At 42.9% G+C, this 20,805-nt stretch overlaps 3 protein-coding genes and 1 non-coding gene across 6 annotated transcripts; all 4 read left to right on the top strand.

The window, feature by feature from the left end:
• Positions 1-1,193: 1,193 nt before the first annotated feature.
• Positions 1,194-1,275, top strand: TRNAS-UGA (transfer RNA serine (anticodon UGA)). Its single transcript has one exon. It is a non-coding gene; the product is annotated as a tRNA-Ser (tRNA).
• Positions 1,276-1,471: 196 nt separating this feature from the next.
• On the top strand, positions 1,472-4,421 carry LOC133906607 (uncharacterized). Its single transcript, XM_062348559.1, has 6 exons — positions 1,472-1,763; positions 2,181-2,299; positions 2,972-3,201; positions 3,411-3,608; positions 3,729-3,788; positions 4,030-4,421. Exons 2-6 carry the CDS (start codon positions 2,212-2,214, stop codon positions 4,186-4,188), a joined length of 735 nt encoding a protein of 244 aa, XP_062204543.1. The 5' UTR covers positions 1,472-1,763; positions 2,181-2,211; the 3' UTR covers positions 4,189-4,421.
• A 432-nt stretch (positions 4,422-4,853) lies between these two features.
• LOC133905894 (uncharacterized) lies at positions 4,854-16,280 on the top strand. 3 transcript variants are annotated; one of them, XM_062347685.1, is made up of 13 exons: positions 4,859-5,148; positions 5,231-5,395; positions 6,419-6,517; positions 6,742-6,828; positions 6,918-6,986; positions 7,074-7,170; positions 7,257-7,359; positions 7,711-7,918; positions 8,055-8,168; positions 13,493-13,624; positions 14,427-14,507; positions 15,025-15,141; positions 15,711-16,280. In XM_062347685.1, the coding sequence occupies exons 1-13, from the start codon at positions 4,966-4,968 to the stop codon at positions 15,798-15,800; spliced, it is 1,545 nt and encodes a 514-aa protein (XP_062203669.1). In that variant the 5' UTR covers positions 4,859-4,965; the 3' UTR covers positions 15,801-16,280. The 3 variants fall into 3 exon arrangements, 2 of the variants coding, with proteins under 2 accessions (XP_062203669.1, XP_062203670.1); XM_062347686.1 differs by lacking the exons at positions 4,859-5,148; positions 5,231-5,395 and adding an exon at positions 5,929-5,951; XR_009907716.1 differs by lacking the exons at positions 14,427-14,507; positions 15,025-15,141; positions 15,711-16,280 and adding an exon at positions 8,359-8,716 and having other exon boundaries at positions 4,854-5,148; positions 13,493-13,627.
• Positions 16,281-16,812: 532 nt separating this feature from the next.
• LOC133905647 (leucine-rich repeat extensin-like protein 5) lies at positions 16,813-17,841 on the top strand. Its single transcript, XM_062347422.1, has 3 exons — positions 16,813-17,470; positions 17,640-17,702; positions 17,828-17,841. The coding sequence occupies exons 1-3, from the start codon at positions 16,813-16,815 to the stop codon at positions 17,839-17,841; spliced, it is 735 nt and encodes a 244-aa protein (XP_062203406.1).
• Positions 17,842-20,805: the final 2,964 nt, after the last annotated feature.

The following is a 20,805-nucleotide window of genomic DNA, read 5'->3' as shown; positions in this document are numbered from 1 at the left end:
GGATGACTGACAGATTTCGGAGTATCCGGGTCAACCTGAAGACTCTAGATAAAACACAAGGATCCTAACCGAACACCCCCTGCCGGAGCTGGACTCGGAGACTCCGAGTAATCCAGAGTATCTGGGTTAGCCCGGAGACTACGAGTAGAGACTAAGACTTAGAACTTCCTGATGTTTGTGGGGGTAATTTGTGTCTATCTTCTTTGATCTAAATAGGTACTTTGAGCATTGAGATATCTTGAAGTCTATTTATACGCATCCCTCTTGATAGTACAATATACCTATACTCAAATTCGAAAATAAAATTAATTTAAATCTATTGAGTGACTACATGCCGTTTCTCTTTTCCTTTTGAGAGATGCCAACGTCATTTAGCTTCTTTGATAGGACTAAAATCTGTTCATAACTTTAATAAACTCATTAGTCTCTTAATCATTTATCATTAATTATCTAAAACCTACTTAGGAACTAAGATGCACTTTCATTAAATTATGGTGACAATTCATTACTAGCACATTATTTTTTAAGTCTAATTTTTAAAATTTAAACTTTAATGTCCTATTATCTTATTATAGGTACAAGTTATGTTTCTAAGTTTTAGTTGACTTGGCTATTTTTTATAAAAATGATTTTTATGATGGTTGAATGTCATGATATTTATAATATTTTGTAAAGTTTTTGGTGTTTTCAAATATCGATATTGGAGCTTAGCGCTTATTATCTGCTATTCGTCATGCTGATGGCCAGGGGTGGAGTATTGTTGTGGTCAGGGCACAAATTTTCTATATTTTGTAGTATATTTTTTATAATGTTTTTGTATTTTATAGTATATTTTCTATTTTTTTATAGTGTATTTTGAATCTTATCTCTTATTTTTATTGATTCGGCCCTCTATAACCTAGTTAGAACCTATTTAGTTTAATCGATCCCTCTAAATTTTAGCCTAAGCTCCACCACTGCTGATGGTGATCCGCTTCAACCTGGCTATCCATTATTTCTTACCTTGGACATGAACACCTTTCCTAAATAACTAATACGATGAATTCGATCTGCATTATATTCCCCAAAGCTAACCACCATGGCAACGTGCTGAGATGGTTAGGAAGGAATCGGAAGGCGATGTGGCTGCAAGGTTTGCCGACGGCAATACAAAAATATATTTAACTTTAAATTTCCCCAGATGAGTAAGAGTCGTCGATATGTCCGAGTGGTTAAGGAGACAGACTTGAAATCTGTTGGGCTTCGCCCGCGCAGGTTCGAACCCTGCTGTCGACGGTCCTTTTTGTTTTTCCCCTTCTTTTTTATTTTTTTGGCAACGATTGGACGAGTAATGCTACACCTCCAAAAAGTTTTACAAAAATTCTACTTAGATGTTGATATGATAATAATAACCATACATGTTGATTTGTACTTATCGATGGAAAGATTTCAGGTGATGGAGCTACATGCATATTGTTATTTACGTCAGCACGTAAGTAGAATTTTTGTAGAAAGTGTTGTAGCATTACTTGGATTAGTACTAGTACCGGTAGTGTTCCGTGAGTCTTAAACCGCCTCAACTTCTCTCCTCCACGAACACGGATCCATCCATCCAGATCCGCCACGCAACGAATTCGACTAGGAATTGAACAATTGATCACCTCACCACCTCTTAGACGGCAAAAAGATTACTTTACGATCCGTTCAGAGCATCGGAGGAAAATCACGCCGCTTCTTTCTGCTTCGCCCGGAGGGAGGGAGATTCTGCTCCTCGATTTCGCAAGGTGATCTTTCCCCCCACTCTGCGTAAATTTGATCCGGAATTTCGAGTTCGTCTGCTTTCGATTGCGCCCCTGCTGAAGCTCCTCTCTCTCTCTCTGGAATTTCTCGATTTGTTTCCATCCGTCCTCTGCTCAATCTTATCTTGATTTCTTAGATTTAGAGTTTGTATGATAAAATATAGTAATTGAATTTTTATTTTTAATCTAAAATAAAAACTAGATAGCTCAACTAAATATATTCGAATCCAAAATTTTATGGAGCTAGGTTTGATCAGCTCCAAGAAATCTTGGATCTGGCTCCGTTTTCTGGATTTCGGTCTTACGCTTCGGCACTTGTTCTTCTTCGGACGAAATTTTGTTTCCCCTGTGCTGTAAACTAGTTGATAAAGCCGTATGATCATACTTACCACGGAATGGCAGGTCAAGAAGGAGGGCGTCACAAACTGACACGATGGGGTTGAGGGCGCCTTTCTTTCTCCTCTTTCTCGTCGTCGGCTGGGGAGCTGCACAAGCCGATAGTTTGCAAGACAACAAGTTTGGTATGTCTCAAGTCTCAACCCGTCAACCTTCCTATTATGTTCCCAGTCATCTGCATAGCAGCTCCGATTCTCTTATACGCTGCTAATTGAAATCGACATGACATTCTTCTTAGTGTTCGGCCCCAGAGAAAAAAAATCGTCTTTTGATGCTGAGGGTACTTCATTCGGTTCAAATTGAAATTGAGCTCGTCTTATTTGCTGATCATCTGCCAGTTGATTTGGTGTCATAGATAGATAGGTCCATCTTGTAATCCATCCATCCGTGGCCACCAACGGCTTGTCATCACTGTAGCTTTACAATAAATCCTGCATGATTGTAGCCTACTTTGTTCGTGCTTTGGCATGGGCTCGACAGAGTTTGGTGTTTCTCTGCATAGTATAATGCAAGGATGGCCATTGTGGTCACATCATACCCAATGGAGAACCCAATTTTACTGCTGGCACATCTTACTTCACTCAAATTGTTAATGCTTGTTGTGGCCAAGTTTTCTATGCAATGTATTTCAAGGTCTAGCTGAGGAATGTACATGAACACAGATAGAACCACAATACTGCATAATTTGGCCACAACTAATTATTTGCGTTGTAAACACCGGAAAAGTTCCTTATTAACGCTTGTTCTTTTGAGTTTTGACTGTAAAATTGATTATACCCAATTCATTCCTTTTTCAGTTTTTCTTGATCTTGGCACAATCAAGATCCAAAATCTCGGCCTAATCTACAAGGAACAAATTACTTCGAGGAAAATCCCTGTCCATCTCAACAGTGGCAGCCCAAAATGCTCAGCCTGTGAAAATTTCGCGAATGAAGCTGTCAGTTATCTCAGTGAGAAACAAACACAAGATAAGATCATGGAAATCCTTCATGATGCTTGTTCTCAGTCATTCTCCTTGGAACAGAAGGTGATCATTTCGAACATTTTTGTTTATTCTTACAATTAGGTGTACATAGTAAGTTTGTGTATTGTAGAAAAGAAAATACCGGCGTGACTGCAACATATTACATGCATAGATATCTGATTGCCGTACTACATTGCCATGCTGGAAAGATACTCCCTAAACAGCAGTACATAGCCTTTATAATTATCATGAACTCTTTTCTGTCTCTGCAGTGTGTTGAGTTGATGGACTCCTATGCAGCTCTTCTGTTTGCCAAGATTACTGAGATCAAGCCCGAAGAATTCTGCAAACAGTATGGCCTGTGCCGGGACATAGCTATTTTCTCTGGTGTGAGAAGTGAGAGCACATGCGTATTTTGCCACCACCTCGTTGATGAAGTTATGTCCAAACTGAAAGATCCTGATTCGGAGGTAATTGCGTTGCATCATTTACATATTCCCTATCTTGAGTGAAACCTTTTGTGTCATTTACATAGTCCCTATCCCGAGTTAAACCTTTTGCGCCTAACATTTTCCATGTGATATCTGTAGTTTGAGATAATTCAAATTCTCCTAAAGGAGTGCAATAAGATTGAAGGTCATGTCCAGCAGGTAAGCTATTTGGTGCTTCTTTCCTCTGACTCCTTGGTGTGTAAAATTTGCATCCACAAGTCAAACATGTCAGATTTACTTTCGTGCAACAATAGATTATTTGGAATGCATGTAGAAATGCTTATCCTTAAAGTACATAGAGACTTCGTGATTTACTGATAGGGGGCATTGTCTGCTGCTTCAATTAACATACATGATGTTCAAAAATGCCATAGGCTGATCATTCTTTCCTTGTTGACAGTGCAAGAGACTGGTCCTGCAATACATTCCTCTCATCCTGGTCAATGGTGAGAAGTTCCTTGAGAAGAATGACATGTGCGCACTCGTCCAAGCGTGTCCAGCCATTCAAAAGGGCACATTCAGCTCATTCTTGGAAGGGGGATTGCTGAGTGATGCATGAAGGTTGGAAGGTTATACGAGGTGCGCACTGCGCAGCAATGGTGAAAATAGTCTGTCCAAGTATTTGTTGTACATAAGGCTACAAATGGCTGTTGTCTTCTGCTCCTGCATTCTTTTGCATGCCTTGTATTATGAAGGAAGCCGTATCGAATGGATAGGCAACAATCTGTCTAGTTTAGTGATTATACAATTGTACTATCATTTTAATTTATTAATGTCATACCCTGTTCTACATGTTACTGCGTGCGATGCGCATTGAGTTTCTTATCTACATCCAGAGGACTGAATGAAATAAAATTTGGTAAAATATGGATGCAATCAATCAGCTTATGCATCCAAACTTCAGCAGAGGTGAAAAAGAAACAACAGATTTGCCTCCAGTCTGTACATCAAATTCGTAAGAATATTATTACAACGTCATGGAGTTCAATGGAAGCATTGCTCCTACAAATGAAAATGGAATGATTTCAATTTCGTTTTATAATTTTTTTATTCACCAGTGAAAAGATCAAAATTTGCGAAATTTCGTCGAAATTTTAGTCTTTTTTTTCATCCTATGCTTTGTGGATTTTACATGTCAGTTAAAAAAATTTCAAAATTAAATATTTCGTTACCTCCGAAATTCACGAAATTTCTCCAAGTAAACAGCATCTTCGTCAATGTTGCAATTCCTCCATTCATATACTTGGATGAGGGGTTTAACTTTTTTGAATTCAGCTCGATTTGGCCAGTGAATTGGCTGGATCGGCTGCCTATAGCCGATGCAGAAGGACTGCTGATGCGGAAGAGTAGAGTCAAACCAAAGGAGGGCCGTCTGTTTACTACTGGTCGGAGGGGCGGGGGAATGGCGACGTCTCACCGGTTCCTCCGCGCGCGCGCCGAGGCGGCGGTGGCGTCCATGGTGGACGTCCGCCCCCACGAGCTCCCCCCGCTGATTAGCGCCGCCGCTACCTTCTTCTTCGTAAGCCTTTGATCCATCTCCTCGTCTTTCCATTCGTGCAATTCCAAATGAAATCACCAATAGGCCTTTTGTGGGCGCGCAGATCCTGAGCTCCTACTTCGTGGCGCTGCCGCTGCGGGACGAGGGGGCCATCTCCCTGGGTCTCGACACCCTCCCAGGCCTCTTCGCTGGATCCCTCATCCTCACCGTCCTTGCCGCCCCCGTCGCCTCCCTAGCCTTCTCCCTCCCCTCCATCCCCAGGCCCAGGGTCAGTGCCACCTCCCTTTCCTCAGTTGGCGGTTTTATTAGTTTGGGAAGCACTAATGACTTATTGCTTCAGCTGTAGATTCTGAAAAGCAGTTTGTAGATTATAGATTGTAAAATGCTGGATTGTAAAAAGTTAGATTGTGAAAAACTTTTAGATTATGGATTTAAAAACCTTTGATGGATAGTTTCACAATATGTGAAAAGCTGAGAGAAACCAGCTTTTTGGATTCTCACAATCCAACAGGCGGATTGTAAAAAGCTATAGTAAAAATGTGTCGGTTTGTTTTAGCTTCGGATTGTAAAAGCTGAAATCTACAATCCGAAGCCGAAACAGACGGACCCTAAATTCACTCTGTGTAGGATATTGCTTTTTTTGTTTTTGCCAGAAGCTAACTGCTATGATTGCTCATATATAAGGATTCAAACTTTGTAATGTTTGTACTTTGATACTTAGCTTTGCAGGTGGCTATGTTTGCACTTGTGGTAGTAAAATGGAGAAAAACCTACATTAGGTTATCACAAATACAAACTTACTTTGGCTCCAAGTTCAACTGCAGGTGCATTGCATGTACATTCAGTATTTTCGCTCACTGTATTGATTCTTGGTTTCTAGTTCCCTGAAGTCAAAGTAGGAATTTAGTTCGTCCCATGTGTAAACTTTGTCTTGTGTGTGATTGAAGTTGTAGGTGGATTGCTTTGTTCTGTAAGACCTTTGCATTATGTGTACTGCTGTTTTTTGATGTAGCGATTTTTTTTTTTTTTTTTTTTTTTTGGTAACATGAGTGGGTTCACAAAAGAAAATTGGAAGTAGTGTGTGTTTACTTCGTTAAATTTACTGTGTGAGCACAAAAGCAGTGATATTGATCGAAAGACTTGGCTACTTTGCTATGGATAAAAGACACTTTCTCAAACAATAGTTTGCTTGTGTTTATTTTTTCTTCATCTTGATGAGGTTTCCATTTTAAGAATTCAAACATTTTTCTCAGGCACAAGCTAATTTTATCGCATATATCTGTGGTTTCAGGCTTTGGTTTTGATACATAGGTTCTTCAGCATATCTCTTCTTGCATTTTTTGTGCTTTGGTATGCCTCTAGCCCCGGGCATTCCCAATCCATCTCCCAGGTAACAGACATCAATAATACCTTAGATTATTTCCTGTCTATATGCATCAAATTTATCATACATCCTTGAGATCCTGAGGAAAAAGATTTATCCTCGAAGACCTCTTTCGTCTTGCACTTCGGCCACTTTCTGTCTTCCTAAATATCCTAATCATGGATCAACAATTTGTTTTCTTTCACGCGAAAGACCTTATTTTTCTTTGCATTTTTTATTTCATGATCAAGTCTAGTGAAGATGGTTCAAGTAAACGTGCCGGGTGGGGAAACCACAGCTGGTTCTACATAGTAGTGAGAATAAGCTTGTTTCTTTGGGTATGTCCTTTCATATTCATTACATTGTCCTATTCATGCTTTTAATAATCAAGCTGATTGTTGATTTGAATAACTCTCTCCATCTGAAGGTTGCTTTGCTTAATCTCATTACAATATCGTCAACTTGGGCAAGGGTAATTGATATCATGGACAGCGAGGTATCATTACAGTGCACCAAGATTTATGAGTAATTTTTAACACTTTTTTCCGTTTCTTTTCAAATCCTTATTTTTCTTTTAATTCAGTCAGGTTCAAGATTGTTTGGTTTTATTGGGGCCGGTGCTACTCTAGGGCAACTTTTTGGTTCATTGTTTGCTGCAAGCATGGCATGGCTGGGACCCTGTACGCACATTTCTCTACAAAGATTCTCTTAATAACATAATACATATATAATATTTCATGAAATGCAATTTCACATCTCTGAACAGTTATGCTCCTGTTTTCATCCCTCTTGATGGAACTTGCTGCGCTGTCATCAAAAGGAATTTGCATTGATGATAACCACGGTTCAACTGAACTGTTTCCAACAGGGTTTGTAATCCGTCTTGACATTTTTGTGGACGTTCTTGATTTCATATTTGAGTTGATTTTGAGATGAGCAATCTGGAATCCTGCATCTTTTATAGACAAAATTTCTTGGTTCATCGATGCCACATTCGAGAGAGAAAATTATGAATCCTCCTGTGTTTGAGAATTTTGTTTGTGAATCCTCCTTGCTGTGATCCTTTTATTAATTTTATTGACCATAATGAAACATAAGTTAGAAAGGCTGCCTTTTACATTAAATTTATAGGCTGTACTGATGATTTAATTTGACATTTGGTGTTTCCTATGTTCATGGGTTAGAATTGAAGACACAACCCAATCTTTTGTTGACTGCAGAGCAGAACGAATTGAAAATGCAGAGGTTGATGATGAAATGTCTTCACTGGTCGCTACACCTAGATCGCCTTTCCAATCTCAAAAGGTCAAACCTGAGATGTTTGTAATGTTTGAAGGTTTCTGGCTAATCTTGCGCTCGCCCTACCTTATATACATTTCTCTATTTCTATGGCTGAGTGCAGTTGTCTCATCCTTCTTTTACTTTCAGGTATGGTTATTCTAAATATGTATTACATGAACCATAAGGCTTGTAATTCTTTGAACATTTTACTCCCTTAATTACATGATCAGCACAAAGGACTCATCATTTGCTCTCCAAATTACCTCTGCTCCCTGATTTTCAGAAAGTAACAATAATTGCTACTACGATATCAAGCCCAACCGCCAGAAGGAGAACATTTGCACTGATAAACAGCTTTATAGCAGTTTTTATTCTCGTGGGACAGCTCACTTTGACGGTATTTTGTTCATCTCCAAATTATCCTCAGTCAGCTATATCCCAGTACTCCCATTACACTGTAAATGAGTGTGTATATCCAAAATAATTGACACAAGCTACAACTAGTATGCCAAACATCACGGAGAAAGAAATTTATAGTGTTAGTAAATCTGTTTCCTTAATTCCATTGAATGTCATGTTTACAACAGGAGACCTTACGAGATCGAGCACTTCAGGATCAATTTTTGTATTGCATCAAGTTTCCCTCGAGGAACAAGAGCAAGGAACTTCTCTGTGAACTCATCCACATAGCCCATCTTCCGTAGGGCAGCAAGCTTGCCCAACGGATTATGGCGTGTCGGAGGGCCGAAACGGATGTTGACGAGGCAAGAGGACTCCTAGGTCAGATGGACGTGGTCCTTGGACAAGCGCATATACCACCGCTGTGCAACGTCTGTCATGTGGAAGGAAGCCAGCCAGACCCTCTCCACGTCCGGCGTGTGTTGCCTGTCGAAGAAGTGCTCACACCTATTGAGCCACGGAAGCGGATCATCCTTGTCGTCAAAGGTAGGGAACGATAGCTTATGGTACTTAGGGACCATGAAGCTGTTGTAACGCGGCGGTTGCCTGTCGTGCGCCGGCGTGGAGAAAGAAGTCAGGATAGGCATCCCGGGCGGCGGTGTAGTGACAGGTGTGGGGAAATTGGTGAGGATGGCGTCGATCGTCGGCGGAGGAGTTGTCGTTGGGCACCCCTAGGGAGGTCGCCACAGCCACACGGGCAGTGCGCCTGGTTGCCTTCTTGTGCGTGGTCTCAGCCTCCTGCCTCGCGGCTACCTCACGGCCCGCCGATGTGCTGTTGACCTTGGCCTTGCCGTGGTCGACATCCTTCGTGCGCTCCTCCTAGCGCTCCATGCGAATCTGCAGATCCTTGATCGAGTCCATCAATGTGCGGATGTCATTCGTGTCTCCTCACGCAACTCCTTCATGAGCTTTTCAAAATCCTAGTCACCAGCGCCACAAAAGCCCATGGTCTCTGAAACCAGATATAGTGGGCGCTGATTTGTGGGAGGAGGGTAGTGGAGATCGTAGTCGAAGGAGGTTGTAGGATGTGGCTTGGGGTCCTTCCTATGTCCCGTGATGGCCACTGTAAGAAGGCGGGGAGGTGGTAGCGTGTGGCTAGAGGTGGTGAACAGTAGCCACGAGTGGAGAGGGAGAGAGATAAGAGATATGTCTTTTTTCTTTCTTAATTCCAAAGGATACCTCTCATTATATAGAGACTCAACTTGACTACCAAGCAAACTACGATCTCTTTTCTAATTTAAAGCCAAATTATTCCTTATCTATAGATAAACTATTCCTATTTAAAAGATTTTTTTCTCGAACCGACGGAAGAGCTGCCCATCATTATATTAAGAAGAAGAAAAAGCAAGGCACAAAAAGCACCCCTCAACTAAAGCTAAAAAGAAGAAGACCCACGCTAAACACAAGACAAAAAGGAAAAAGGGGGAAAACGAGAACAAAGGCTGGGTGTGCAAACACGGGTACAAGCGATCCAACACCAAGCTGGAGGCTACGACACCAAAGAAGGCAACCCTCTTGCTCTCGCAGCATACTACACTGAGGTCTCGTCCCAAAGAGCATGCTCCAGCCTAGGAAGGCTTGGGGGTAAGGCCATCGAAGACACAAGAGTTTCTATGTTTCCAAATCCACTAGGAGACAAGCATAACTAGGGAATTGAAATCCGGATGGCTGACAGCCGGCACTTGAGCAAAGGCACCTCTCCACCAATCCGTAAAGGAAACTTCATGCAATTGAGGAGTTACGTGTGACAGCCCCACTCGGTTTAACATGGAGAACCAAACCTGACGAGAGAAGACACTCCAAAAGAAGATGGTGCATCGTCTCCTCTGCCTGATCACAAAGAAGACACCGCTACGGGTGTGGAAGGTTATGTCAAGGCAATCTATCTGCCATCCAACATCAGTTGAGCACCGCAAGCCATAGAAAGAATTTGCATCGGGGAGGGGCCCAGGACTTCCAAATACGCTTCCAAGGCTCAAATCCCATGCATCCCATAAAGAACCTTTTGTAGGCCGAAGAAGCCGAGTAAGCACCCGAGGATGAGGGAGTCCAAAGATGCGAGTCTTGAACACTTGGCTGAAGGGCAACTCCTTGCAGCAGGTCCCAAAGCTTGAGATACTCGGTAATCGCCAGAATGTTAAGAGGTCCCTTGATATCTTTCAGCCAACGCATATCATTGAGAGCCTCAGCTACAGTCCACCGAGATAAAAGGCGTCTACCAACCATTTCATACGGAGAGCCCAGCCCAAGATTTCGAGATCATGAATACCAAGGTCTCCACATCGATAGGACGGCACACTTTTTCCCATGCAACAGCACGATAACCGCCCTTAACATCAGCCCTTCCTTTCCAGAGAAAAGCCCTTCAAATCTTGTCAATTGCTTTGATTATCCATTTTGTGATATCGAGAGCCATAAGCTGATAAATAGGGATGGCAGTCAACACAGCTTTGACTAAAACCATTCTCCCTACCGGGTGTAAGAAGCCAGCTAGCCAACCTGGCAATCTGTCTGCCACCTTATCAATCAGAGGTTGCAGCTGTGCTTTGGTGAGTTTTTTTTATTGAAATGGGCAGTCCTAAGTAAGTGCACGACAATTCCTTAACAGCACCGGATAGGACAACAAGCACCATATTAGTATCCCCCTGTTGACACTGAATGGGAGAGACCGAACTCTTTGTAATATTCGTCTTCAATCCCGACATATCCCCAAAAAGCTCCAAAATGGATTTAATCATGTGCAAATCAGAATCAATAGGCCGAATGCAAAAGTGCAACATCGTCCGCAAATAGAGAAGCTCTATGGCCAAGACGCTGCCGAAAGAGAGGGTGCAAAAGGCCATCTTTGGAAGCCCGGTTGACCAGAGCATTCAAACAGTCCATAACCAAAATGAAAAGCATCGAAGAGAGGGGATCTCCTTGCTGAAGCCCTCGTTGATGATTAATCGAGGCACCTGGTTACCATTAACTAGCACCCAAGTAGAAGCTGAAGCAAGCAATCCACATATCATGTTCTTCCACTTTGGCCCGAAACCCATATGAGAAAGAATATCCAAGAGAAAAGGCCAAGTAACCGAATCAAAAGCCTTGGATATATCTAATTTGAGCAACAGTCTCAACTCCTTTTGTTGGTGGAGGTGACACCATTTGTTGTACAAGGAGGAAATTATCCTGAATGCATCTTCCCCGAACGAAAGCACTTTGATTTTGTGAGACCAAAGAAGGGAGTCTCAGGGCCAGCCGGTTAGCCAAAAGCTTTGCTAGCAACTTAGCGAAGCTATGGATAAGACTAATAGGACGATAATCACGGACCTGAACCACATCAACCTTCTTAGGAAGCAAGGTAATAAAGGCCGAATTGAGGGACCCCAATTTTCTGAAATCACCTCTATGGACAGCCGAAAGTGCAGCATGCAGGTCATCTTTAATTATGGACTAGCAAACCTTATAAAACCTCCCCGTGAACCCATCGGGTCCGGGAGCTTTGTCGGATGGTAGATGTCTCACCGTCTCCCAAACTTCCTCCTCCGAGAATGGAGTATCAAGGGCAATAAGATCATGGGACGGTAGCTGCAACTCATGAAGATCAAGGGTGTGCATACGGTCCTTCGAAGAGCCAATCAGTTGGTCATAGAAATCAAACATCCTCCACTTAAAGCATACCAATGAAGTTTTTTTGCTTGCGGTGTCGGGCATGCAGATGAAAGAAAGAGGTGTTAGCATCACCCTCTTTCATCCAATCAATCTTAGAGCGAAGCCTGCCGATGGTGCGCTCAAGAGAAGCTAACCCAAGACATCTTTGCTTAAGGCTTCTTCACAGCCAGGCCTCATCATCCGAGAGAAGCCGGGAGTCTTGGGCGATCTCCAAACGGTCGATTATTTCCCTTGCCATAAAGAGTTGTTGCTTTATGTTCCTAACTCTCCAACAACCCCAGCTTTGCAATTTCCTGCTCAGCCGACTGAGTTTGATGGCCAAAACTTCGAGTGGAAAAAGAGACGCCACAAACTCCGACCATGACTGTTGTACGGTATCAAGGAACTCGTCGAATCAGGTCTAGAAACTCTCAAAATGAAACCTCCGTTTCCCTTCAGGAGCATCACGTAGTCCAAGGTGCAGAGGACAATGATTTGAAAAACCAGATGCCATACTTTACAAAATACAGTCAAGAAACAACTCCTCCCAATCGAGCGAACAGGAGACACAGTCTAATCTGACCAATGTTGGTGAAGATCTCTCATTAGACCAAGTAAATTTGCGGCCAACCAAAGAGATTACCTTGAGCTCCAACTCATTTATCAACCGCCGAAACCGACCTATCATCGCTCGATCAATATTGGCATTGTTTTTATCCTCTGATCTATAGATAAGATTGAAATCTCCAACAACAGCCCAAGGACCGGCACATTGAGAACGGATTGAACGTAGCTCAGCCAAGAAGAGGACCTTCTCCGCATCCGGTTGGGGGCCATACACCACCGTGAGCCACCAACTACGGCCCTCAGGATCCTGAAACTGAACAGAGATTAAGGTATCGGTGCGAGTAGCAACAACACCACAAATCCTTCCTTTCCAAGCAATTAGAAGCCGGAAGATGATGCCATACATCTAACTCCTTCCCCAAAAGCGATAACATCATGGGTCTAGTTAAATTTGCCACCTTTGTTTCTTGAAAACATACAATATCTTTAAAAGATATATATTTCCTAATCTGAAAATGACTTGATGATGACTCGATGTCGACGATGACGTGGTGGCGGCGGCCAGCCCTAGGGCGCATGCGCCTTCCACACACGGTGGAGGTCGGTGGCATCCCTAGCCTTGGCTGTCGCTGCCTCTCTACTGGGTTGGCCGAACAAGCCCATATGGGCCTGACCCATAACAATCCCCATGTGCTCTTAAATATTTTCCAGTTACATACCTAAGTACTCTTCTTTATGTTGTGTCTTCGCTTATCTAAAAAAATAATACTTGATCTTGAAGAAAATAATATAATCATGTTAAGGGTATCAGAGTCAAGAGTATTAGAGTCATCTCCTAGTCCTAGGGTTTCCCTCATCCGCCTCTATATATTGTGTCCATTGGGCCTCAATGTATCCATGCATCATTTGTTCATCTATACAAACTTAACAGATATGCCTTGGTCAATAGTAAAGATTCTGCAATGATTGATGAGGTTTATTATTTAATTTTCCTCATTTTTTGTAATTACAACATTCTTGGATTTTTAATGATTCCTGTTATGATGTAAACAAACATATCAGGGCCGTATCCTTACAGTAGCTGGTATAACAGTTGCTATCTGTGCATCTCCACTTGTTGCGGCCTCAAATATGGTTGCCCTTGCTGTATGGCCAACTTGGATTGCTGTGGCTGTCACTGAGACAATCCGAAAGGTATTGAATACCAATAGACCAGGGACTCCAATTAAAACTTTTAATGTAATCACAATTTTCTACATTTAAAGTTTAATGTCCAAATGACATACATTCATCATTATTTGAATATGCATTTTTTTTTACGTGAAACTGTGGGGAAGTTTCCCACAGGATGCATTTTATAAATAAAAGGGGCGGGTATTTACAGGTGAGAAAACATAAGGGAGAAAAATGCTGTTACGTAAGGGAATATGCATATTTGAGACTCATTAAATCTGAAGTTTTGATTCAGTAGTCTCAAGGATTTAAGGTTCTGTATAAAAAAGGTGTGGATTCTAATATATCTAATTTGTCCTATGATTCATAAGCTGAGAAATTAGCATTTGACAGGATTCATTTCTTTCTATACATTTGTTAATACTAGTGCTGCTTCATTCAATTGCATCTAAAGCAATGCAACATTGCCCAAGTTTAACGTTTCTGCAATGTTCAATACCAACTGTTTAGTGCTTCTTGTTCATAGATGCGGTAAACGTTACAACATTTGGTTTATAATAGTAGTAGATCAAACCTGTCTGTGTTTGATCAATGGTTTGCAACATATTGTTGTCAAAGCTTTTATAGCTGCAACAGATTTTTCTTCATCTACCAACACTGATTTGGGGCATAATAAAATGCAGCTCAACACTAGGTGGATCCTATTGAGTACCTACCCATTATTGTATATACTCCATGTTATCATTTCTGTATTCTGGTATATCTAGGAATGTATTCAAAGTTATTGTAATTTGCTGCTTTCCTAATCTTATATTCTTTACAGGTAACCACTTATGTTTTGACAAGACCTGGAAGGGAGTTGTTATTCACAGTTGTCTCACTGGAGGAGAAGTACAAAGCCAAGGTAAATTCCTTACCTAACTTGAGCTTGATGTCCAATAGCAAACGGGAGGGGCATGACTTGGTACTCCATAGACAATCAGGCATAGAAAATACTGTGTAACTCATATTTATGTTGTTCTGACTTCTAAAAAGGTTCCATGATATTATTTCAAATAAAATGGTAATGATAATCATACATGGCCTGTTACATTTTTGCCAAAAACATCCTCATGATGACTACTTTCCACCTGATTTGTATCTGGAGGTAAAGTGCTAAGGTGTAAACAATACTTCATTTTAAATTCATTGAAGCGCATCTATATCACATCTATCTCTCGAATATAAAGTTGTTGAACAGCAGTGAGCTCAAGAATCAATTTTTTAAAAGAAAGTAGATACACTGAGAAAGAGCCATTTTTGCAGTTGCCTACTTACCTTTATTATGCGAATCAGATTCTTAAAGTATGTTAGCTAATTTGCCAAATGATGTGAAAATGTTCTTAGTTTGCTTCCTGTTTTGCTTGTTGATTTTCTTGTAGGTCTGTATAGATGTTATTGTCCAGAGGCTTGGTGATGCAACAGCTGCTGGAATTTACAGTTTGCTGTTCAGCGGACTTGAGAAGAAAGCATCCATGGCTACCCTCTATGCATTGCCGGTATGAATCATATTGTGGTGATTTGATTACTGTTTTCTGCTTTTTCATGTGTGGTTTTGTTTTAGTGTCTACTGTGGGCCTTAGTATGTCATTGGCTCATTGCTGATACGCATACTTGCATCCCTCAGTGTGCTATACTCAGTTACAAATTAATTAAGATATAGTTAGAGTCCTCATGTAAAGATGCTTTGAATTATTTTTTTCTTAAAAGAAGAGATAAAATCTGCACCTGAGTCTGGCCTCTTGGGTGCTCAAAGGCGTGTAGTGTTTCCCGTGCCTGTGATGATTCTCACTAGAGGGGCACGGGTTTCAGGATATTTTAGGAGACCTTTTAGTTGCTGAACAAAATTAGAAATAGGAATCCATACTGGAGATGCAAAGTTGAAAAGTATCTAAGAAAACTCTCTACGCGTATGCAGAAAATGGTTAACTTTTGCAGCTAGTGTGAACCCTTGTATTAGATAACTATAAGGAATTGCTTGATAAATTTCTTTGTGTCAAGTATTGTCTATCGTTTACTGGGTCCCGGGATACATCACTAAAGAGTTATCGTGTTCTCTTTTTATCAGCTCTGCTTCCTGTGGCTTCTCACTGCATTTCATCTGGGGCGGCTCCAGACAAATCTTGCCAGGCTTCAGGCGGCTCCTGTGTCATCCTAATTCCCAACCCTGAAGGACTAAAACTTGATACCGCTATATATTTCATGTTTTTACCGGGAGTGAAACCGGTTGTTCCAGGCCTTTTCTTCTCTAGGTTTTGGCTCAATCTCTACAACTGCTGGACGTAGCATGAGATAGATAGTGCTTCCAGAATGTGGAAAGAATAATCTCCAAAGGGCATGCCATTGTCGATATTGAATTTCCTTGCTTGTTTCAAAGGATGGCACAATCATGGAGAAACCTTTGAATCCAGGGTTTTCCTTTTAGGATGAATTCGGAGTTAACTGCAGAGAGAGCTCAACATAGAGAATGAGATAGTATACAATATAGAGAAAAAGGAATGCTAAGACTACATGTAGAGTAGACCGATTTGTAATTCTTGTATCACCTTCAGTTACTTCATGGTAGAAACTGTATCATGCAAACTGCAATGTATATTACTCCAGTGTTAATGGAAGTCTTCCTGGACTTATTGGGCAATATTCTGCTCTTTTGAAACAGCATTTTATTGCTAGGGATTCACAACTTGCTGTCTTTTGCCAATAACTAGAGCCGACACTATTGATCTTTATGTATTTATTTTTCAAACATGGGTAGACGCCCCTATGTCACATTTTTTTTGTTGGAAACGCAAGAAACATTACAGAACCATACAAACGATGCTTACATTGATGCTAAACACAGTATTAATAAATAATACATGAGGGGCAGTTGCATGACATTGCAGGTATGATGTTGTTCGTAGGAATTTATATGGCGCTCAGAAATGATGTACCTTGTTTCTGGAGCACTTACATTTAAAGACGACTTGCATTATTTCTCTTGAAAAGAAGCTAAGATGGAATCATATAGTAGAACAATGTCACGCCCACGATCTTTGCGGTAATCATTCAAAATTACAAATGAAAATTACCCAAGTGTGTTATAAAGCGAGTCGTCGGATCACCAAGTGAACACAGCTAGTGGCGTTGTTCATCACTCGACCCATAGAGTTGCAGTAACAGTGCCATCCATGTCGATCCGCGTTGCTGTCGTGCTTGCCATGGCTGCCGTCATCGTGACCGCGCGGCAGCTGGATCCATCGGAGGCAGCAACGCCCCCGTCTGAGGCGGCGGCCTCTGACAACCATGCACTCCGGTTCCCGGGCCGGCCAGGCAGCAGGCCACGCAACCCCATCTTCCCGGGCTTTCCTGGAGCCAGACCGTCGCCGCCCACGTCCGGCTTCCCGGGCACGAGGCCATCGCCTACACCAGTGCCCGGCGGCGTGCCTTCAGCGCCGGTGTCTCAGGCGCCTTGCCCCAAGGCACCTCTGGCGCCGCTGCCGGGCTTCCCCGGCATGCCAGGCATCATTGGCTCTACCCCGTCGTCGCCGACGGACTGCGTGACGCCGCTGGCGGGGCTGATGACTTGCGGGACGTTCCTGACGGGGAGCGAGTCGGAGACGCCGACGCCGCAGAGCGAGTGCTGCAGCGGGCTGGCAGCGTTCCTGAACACCTCAAGCGCGGGGTCGGCGGCGGGGGACGGCGACCGGACGCTGCGGTGCCTGTGCCCGGTCATACTGGGGGACGTGAACAAGATGCTGCCCAAGCCGGTGGACCCCGTCCGCATGATGTACCTTCCCATCGCGTGCGGCGTCGTTCTCCCGCCACAGGTCCTCTTCATATGCTTCAGTAAGTCCTCTCACTCCTGCTCTCTCTCTCTCTCTCTCTCTCTCTCTCCTCTCTCTCTCTCTCTCTCTCTCTCTCTCTCTCTCTCTCTCTCTCTCTCTCTCTCTCTATTCCATGGCTCATGATTGCCATGCATGCATGGTGCATGAACTGACCGATGATGGCATTGCAGCTGGGCAGCCAACCCCGCCGCTCGTCAGCCGCATTCCTGACGCCTGGGAGAACCCGTCTTCAGGCAAGCAATATACTCTATTAATTCTTCTTCAAGATTTAACAGTACATTGTTGATTCACACTGCTCAGAAGAAGGTTTGATCTCTGATGTTGTTGTTGTTGTTGTTGTCTGTTCTATTTTGCGCAGCCATGTCACCTTGATTCATGCATGTCAATCGGATCGGAGGCCACGAATGACTGATTCAGATATAGTAGTATACACAAGTGTGTAAGCTTAATTAGCAGCTGCCTCTCTAGGGCATATATACATCTGCTTTCAAGTTATCAGAAATAGCGTGGATGTACGCACTTTAGACATTATAATTATATATATATACATACACAAATTGGTCCATAGATCATCTTTTGTGATGTAAGATCATGTTCTTTTTCAGGAGAAAAATACAATCCAAATTCTATATATTCAGGTATTCTAGCTCCACAACTGAAGAGTGTGCGATCCAATTGAGTAAAAAAAAAGAGAACAAAACTTGATAGTGTAAAAATACAGGCTAACTGCACGCAGGGAACTTCCAGGAATGCCATTTCTTTTACGACACTATTGGACATAGAGATAATCAGCAGGAAAATGCAAACTGAACTGGACATAGAGAACCAAACTTAACAAAGATTGGACAAGTTTGCACTTTGGAGATGGAGCTTCGATTTTACTGACAGCAATAAACTAAAGTGATATTCTCCAAGAGAATAATATATGTCACAGCTTAATTTATTTACGTACGTAATGAATCTATCTACGTATAGTGCGTACACTATTAGTGCCCGGCCTATTCATGAATGGGTTACCCATGTACGTACATGCATGTACATGATCTCTCAATATAAAGGGTGCATGATCTTTATTTTCTTCCTATTACCAACCAACAAGTAAGACCATGCTTTCATTTATTCTGAGAGTAGCTAGCTAGTTGGACCAAATAATTAATAATTAATTTATATAAGAAAAAGTCTTAGCTTGATAGTTGGTGGAGATACTTGTACAACTGCTTAGCTAGATCAAACTTCAGATTTGCTACTTGTGTGTCTCATTAAGGTGGAATTTTTTTCTAGCGGTAAACGACATACCCGTCAATAACGAAGCGTCTATGGTGACTTCGTCAATATCTAAACTTTGCATCTCTGGTCTTCAATAGGCGTTGAGTTAGTACGTACATGTAATTGTGTGAATGTGTGCGTGCATTTACGAGTTGCACTTTCTAAAAAAAAATTAATCTAGCAATGAATCAAACTCTGTCACTTGGCGGTAATATAAGCTAAGTTTTAATTTTGGTGCATGCATGAAAGGAGTTGCACTGCGTTCCTAGAATGTAAAAACGGCATCTCAAAAAGTTAGGCTGTCATCAATACTGATTTTGAGTTTGCACATTTTGAAGGAATTTCAGGTTGATGGAGAAACCTTCCAGTAAGCCGAGATAATTACGTACACCAAGAGTTTAACATATATATAGAAGAGGAGAGAAACTAATAGTACGACACATATAATGAAATAATGAATGCTACAACTAGATAAAGGATAGAACAATTAGTATACAATTTCTGTCAGACAACGCTCAGGCTCAGCATGCTCAACAAACAGACTACCACATTCTTTGTGTACCACATGAGAGTTCACACTATATGCGAGTGTGTATTTATCTGTTGACAGATTTTAGAAGACAAAATCTATCAAATTATGGACATCTAGATCGGACATTCCGAGCCGTCCTTTGCCTCTTTAACTCCTCCCAAGCCTTATCCGCTCCGCCCCACCCACTACATCCACTCCGCCTCACCCTGCACCATGCGCCGCTCCGCCCCGCCCCACCCCGCCCCGCCCCACGCGTCGCCACCCCGCCGCCTCGTTGGCGCCGTCCCCGGTGCCAGCGCGGCCTGCCCACCTCCACCACCTTCCCTCCTCCGTCGCTGCCCCTCCCCCTCCTCATGCCGTCCTCACACTGACCCGTGCCATGCTTTTCTTTTTCGAGCTCTCCTGCCGCCGCCACCCCTCCCGGCCCCGATGAAACCATCATCGTCGGATCCGCCACCCACGACCACCGCCCGCCTCTAACCTCTTCAATCCCGACATCCCCACTACAACCACAAGCCAATCGGCCGTCTCCCACCACCGTGGTGAGTGACGCCCCCGCTGCCTCGCCATCCCGCCCACCGCCTGCCACCATTGCCGGGCCGGCAACCTCCTCTGGAGCTCCTTCTATAGCTAGAGGCTCTAAATCCTCCGAAACCCAAACCCCTAACCTCAACCTGAAACCCTAACTTCACCGAAGTTCATGGAGGTCGTCGAAGTTCGTCAGAGTTAATGGTGCTCATCGAAGAAGAAGAGCATGGCACAATAGTTCATGGCGGTGCTCGCCGGAGAAGAAGAGTTACAATAGCCTCATTCACCGGAGAAGACGACCTTTAGTCGACAGGTGCGAATCTCAACGCATGATTTATGGTTGAAAACTCGAGATATTTGGTCTACTTAATCTGGTAACAGATAAATAGCATTTCTCATATGTATATATATGACACAGGGGTCAGTTCATATGAGTGCGCGCACAAACACTCTTCTTTCTTGCGATTAATTTGGTCGCTCACAACTTTGTAAGGAAAAGAAGCACGACCTGTCGAACCACATCGTCCTCTTGTTCGCCATTGCTGCAGCCGTGACCATGACGGCACGGCAGCTGTATGCCTGCATCCATCGGAGGCAGCAACCACCTCGGCTGAGGTAGCGATGCGGCAGCTCCATCCATCGGGGGCAGCAACTGTTGCGAAAAATTGATTTTCCTAGAAATTTTAATTTGGAAAACTAATTAGGCTTGAGAATTGCTAATGGGCCTTAGGAGGAGACCTAATAGGGCCTGGCTAACGGGGATAGGCGAGAACGGAGGAACGAGTCCTCTCATTCTCATCCATGGGAGGCGGCGCTGCTCGTCACGGAGGTGGACGCAAGGCCGACAACTTCTTCCTCTCCCCTGTATCATCTCTCCCACGGGCTCTTTTCAAGAACATCAAAAACACATCAGTCAAGAGATCCCTTCGATCCATATGTTCTCTGCTAGTTCTACAGAAAGTCGGCGACGAGCTTGCCATCTTCCGGCGAGGTCATTCTGTACGGTTCAG

Source organism: Phragmites australis, chromosome 23 (genome assembly GCF_958298935.1).
Source record: "Phragmites australis chromosome 23, lpPhrAust1.1, whole genome shotgun sequence".
Taxonomy (NCBI): domain Eukaryota; kingdom Viridiplantae; phylum Streptophyta; class Magnoliopsida; order Poales; family Poaceae; genus Phragmites; species Phragmites australis.
The sequence above is the reverse complement of the archived record's forward strand: the minus strand, read 5'-3'. Positions and strand labels throughout refer to the sequence as shown.

Bases quoted from the DNA above. Each gene is read 5' to 3' on its own strand.
- LOC133906607 (XM_062348559.1), top strand. From the start codon at position 2,212: ATGGGGTTGAGGGCGCCTTTCTTTCTCCTCTTTCTCGTCGTCGGCTGG. The intron at 2,300-2,971 runs GTATGTCTCAAG...TTCCTTTTTCAG, and splicing joins TTTGCAAGACAACAAGTTTG to TTTTTCTTGATCTTGGCACA. The intron at 3,202-3,410 runs GTGATCATTTCG...CTGTCTCTGCAG, and splicing joins CATTCTCCTTGGAACAGAAG to TGTGTTGAGTTGATGGACTC.
- LOC133905894 (XM_062347685.1), top strand. From the start codon at position 4,966: ATGCGGAAGAGTAGAGTCAAACCAAAGGAGGGCCGTCTGTTTACTACT. The intron at 6,987-7,073 runs GTATCATTACAG...CTTTTAATTCAG, and splicing joins TTGATATCATGGACAGCGAG to TCAGGTTCAAGATTGTTTGG. The intron at 15,142-15,710 runs GTATGAATCATA...TCTTTTTATCAG, and splicing joins CTACCCTCTATGCATTGCCG to CTCTGCTTCCTGTGGCTTCT.
- LOC133905647 (XM_062347422.1), top strand. From the start codon at position 16,813: ATGTCGATCCGCGTTGCTGTCGTGCTTGCCATGGCTGCCGTCATCGTG. The intron at 17,471-17,639 runs GTAAGTCCTCTC...ATGGCATTGCAG, and splicing joins GGTCCTCTTCATATGCTTCA to CTGGGCAGCCAACCCCGCCG.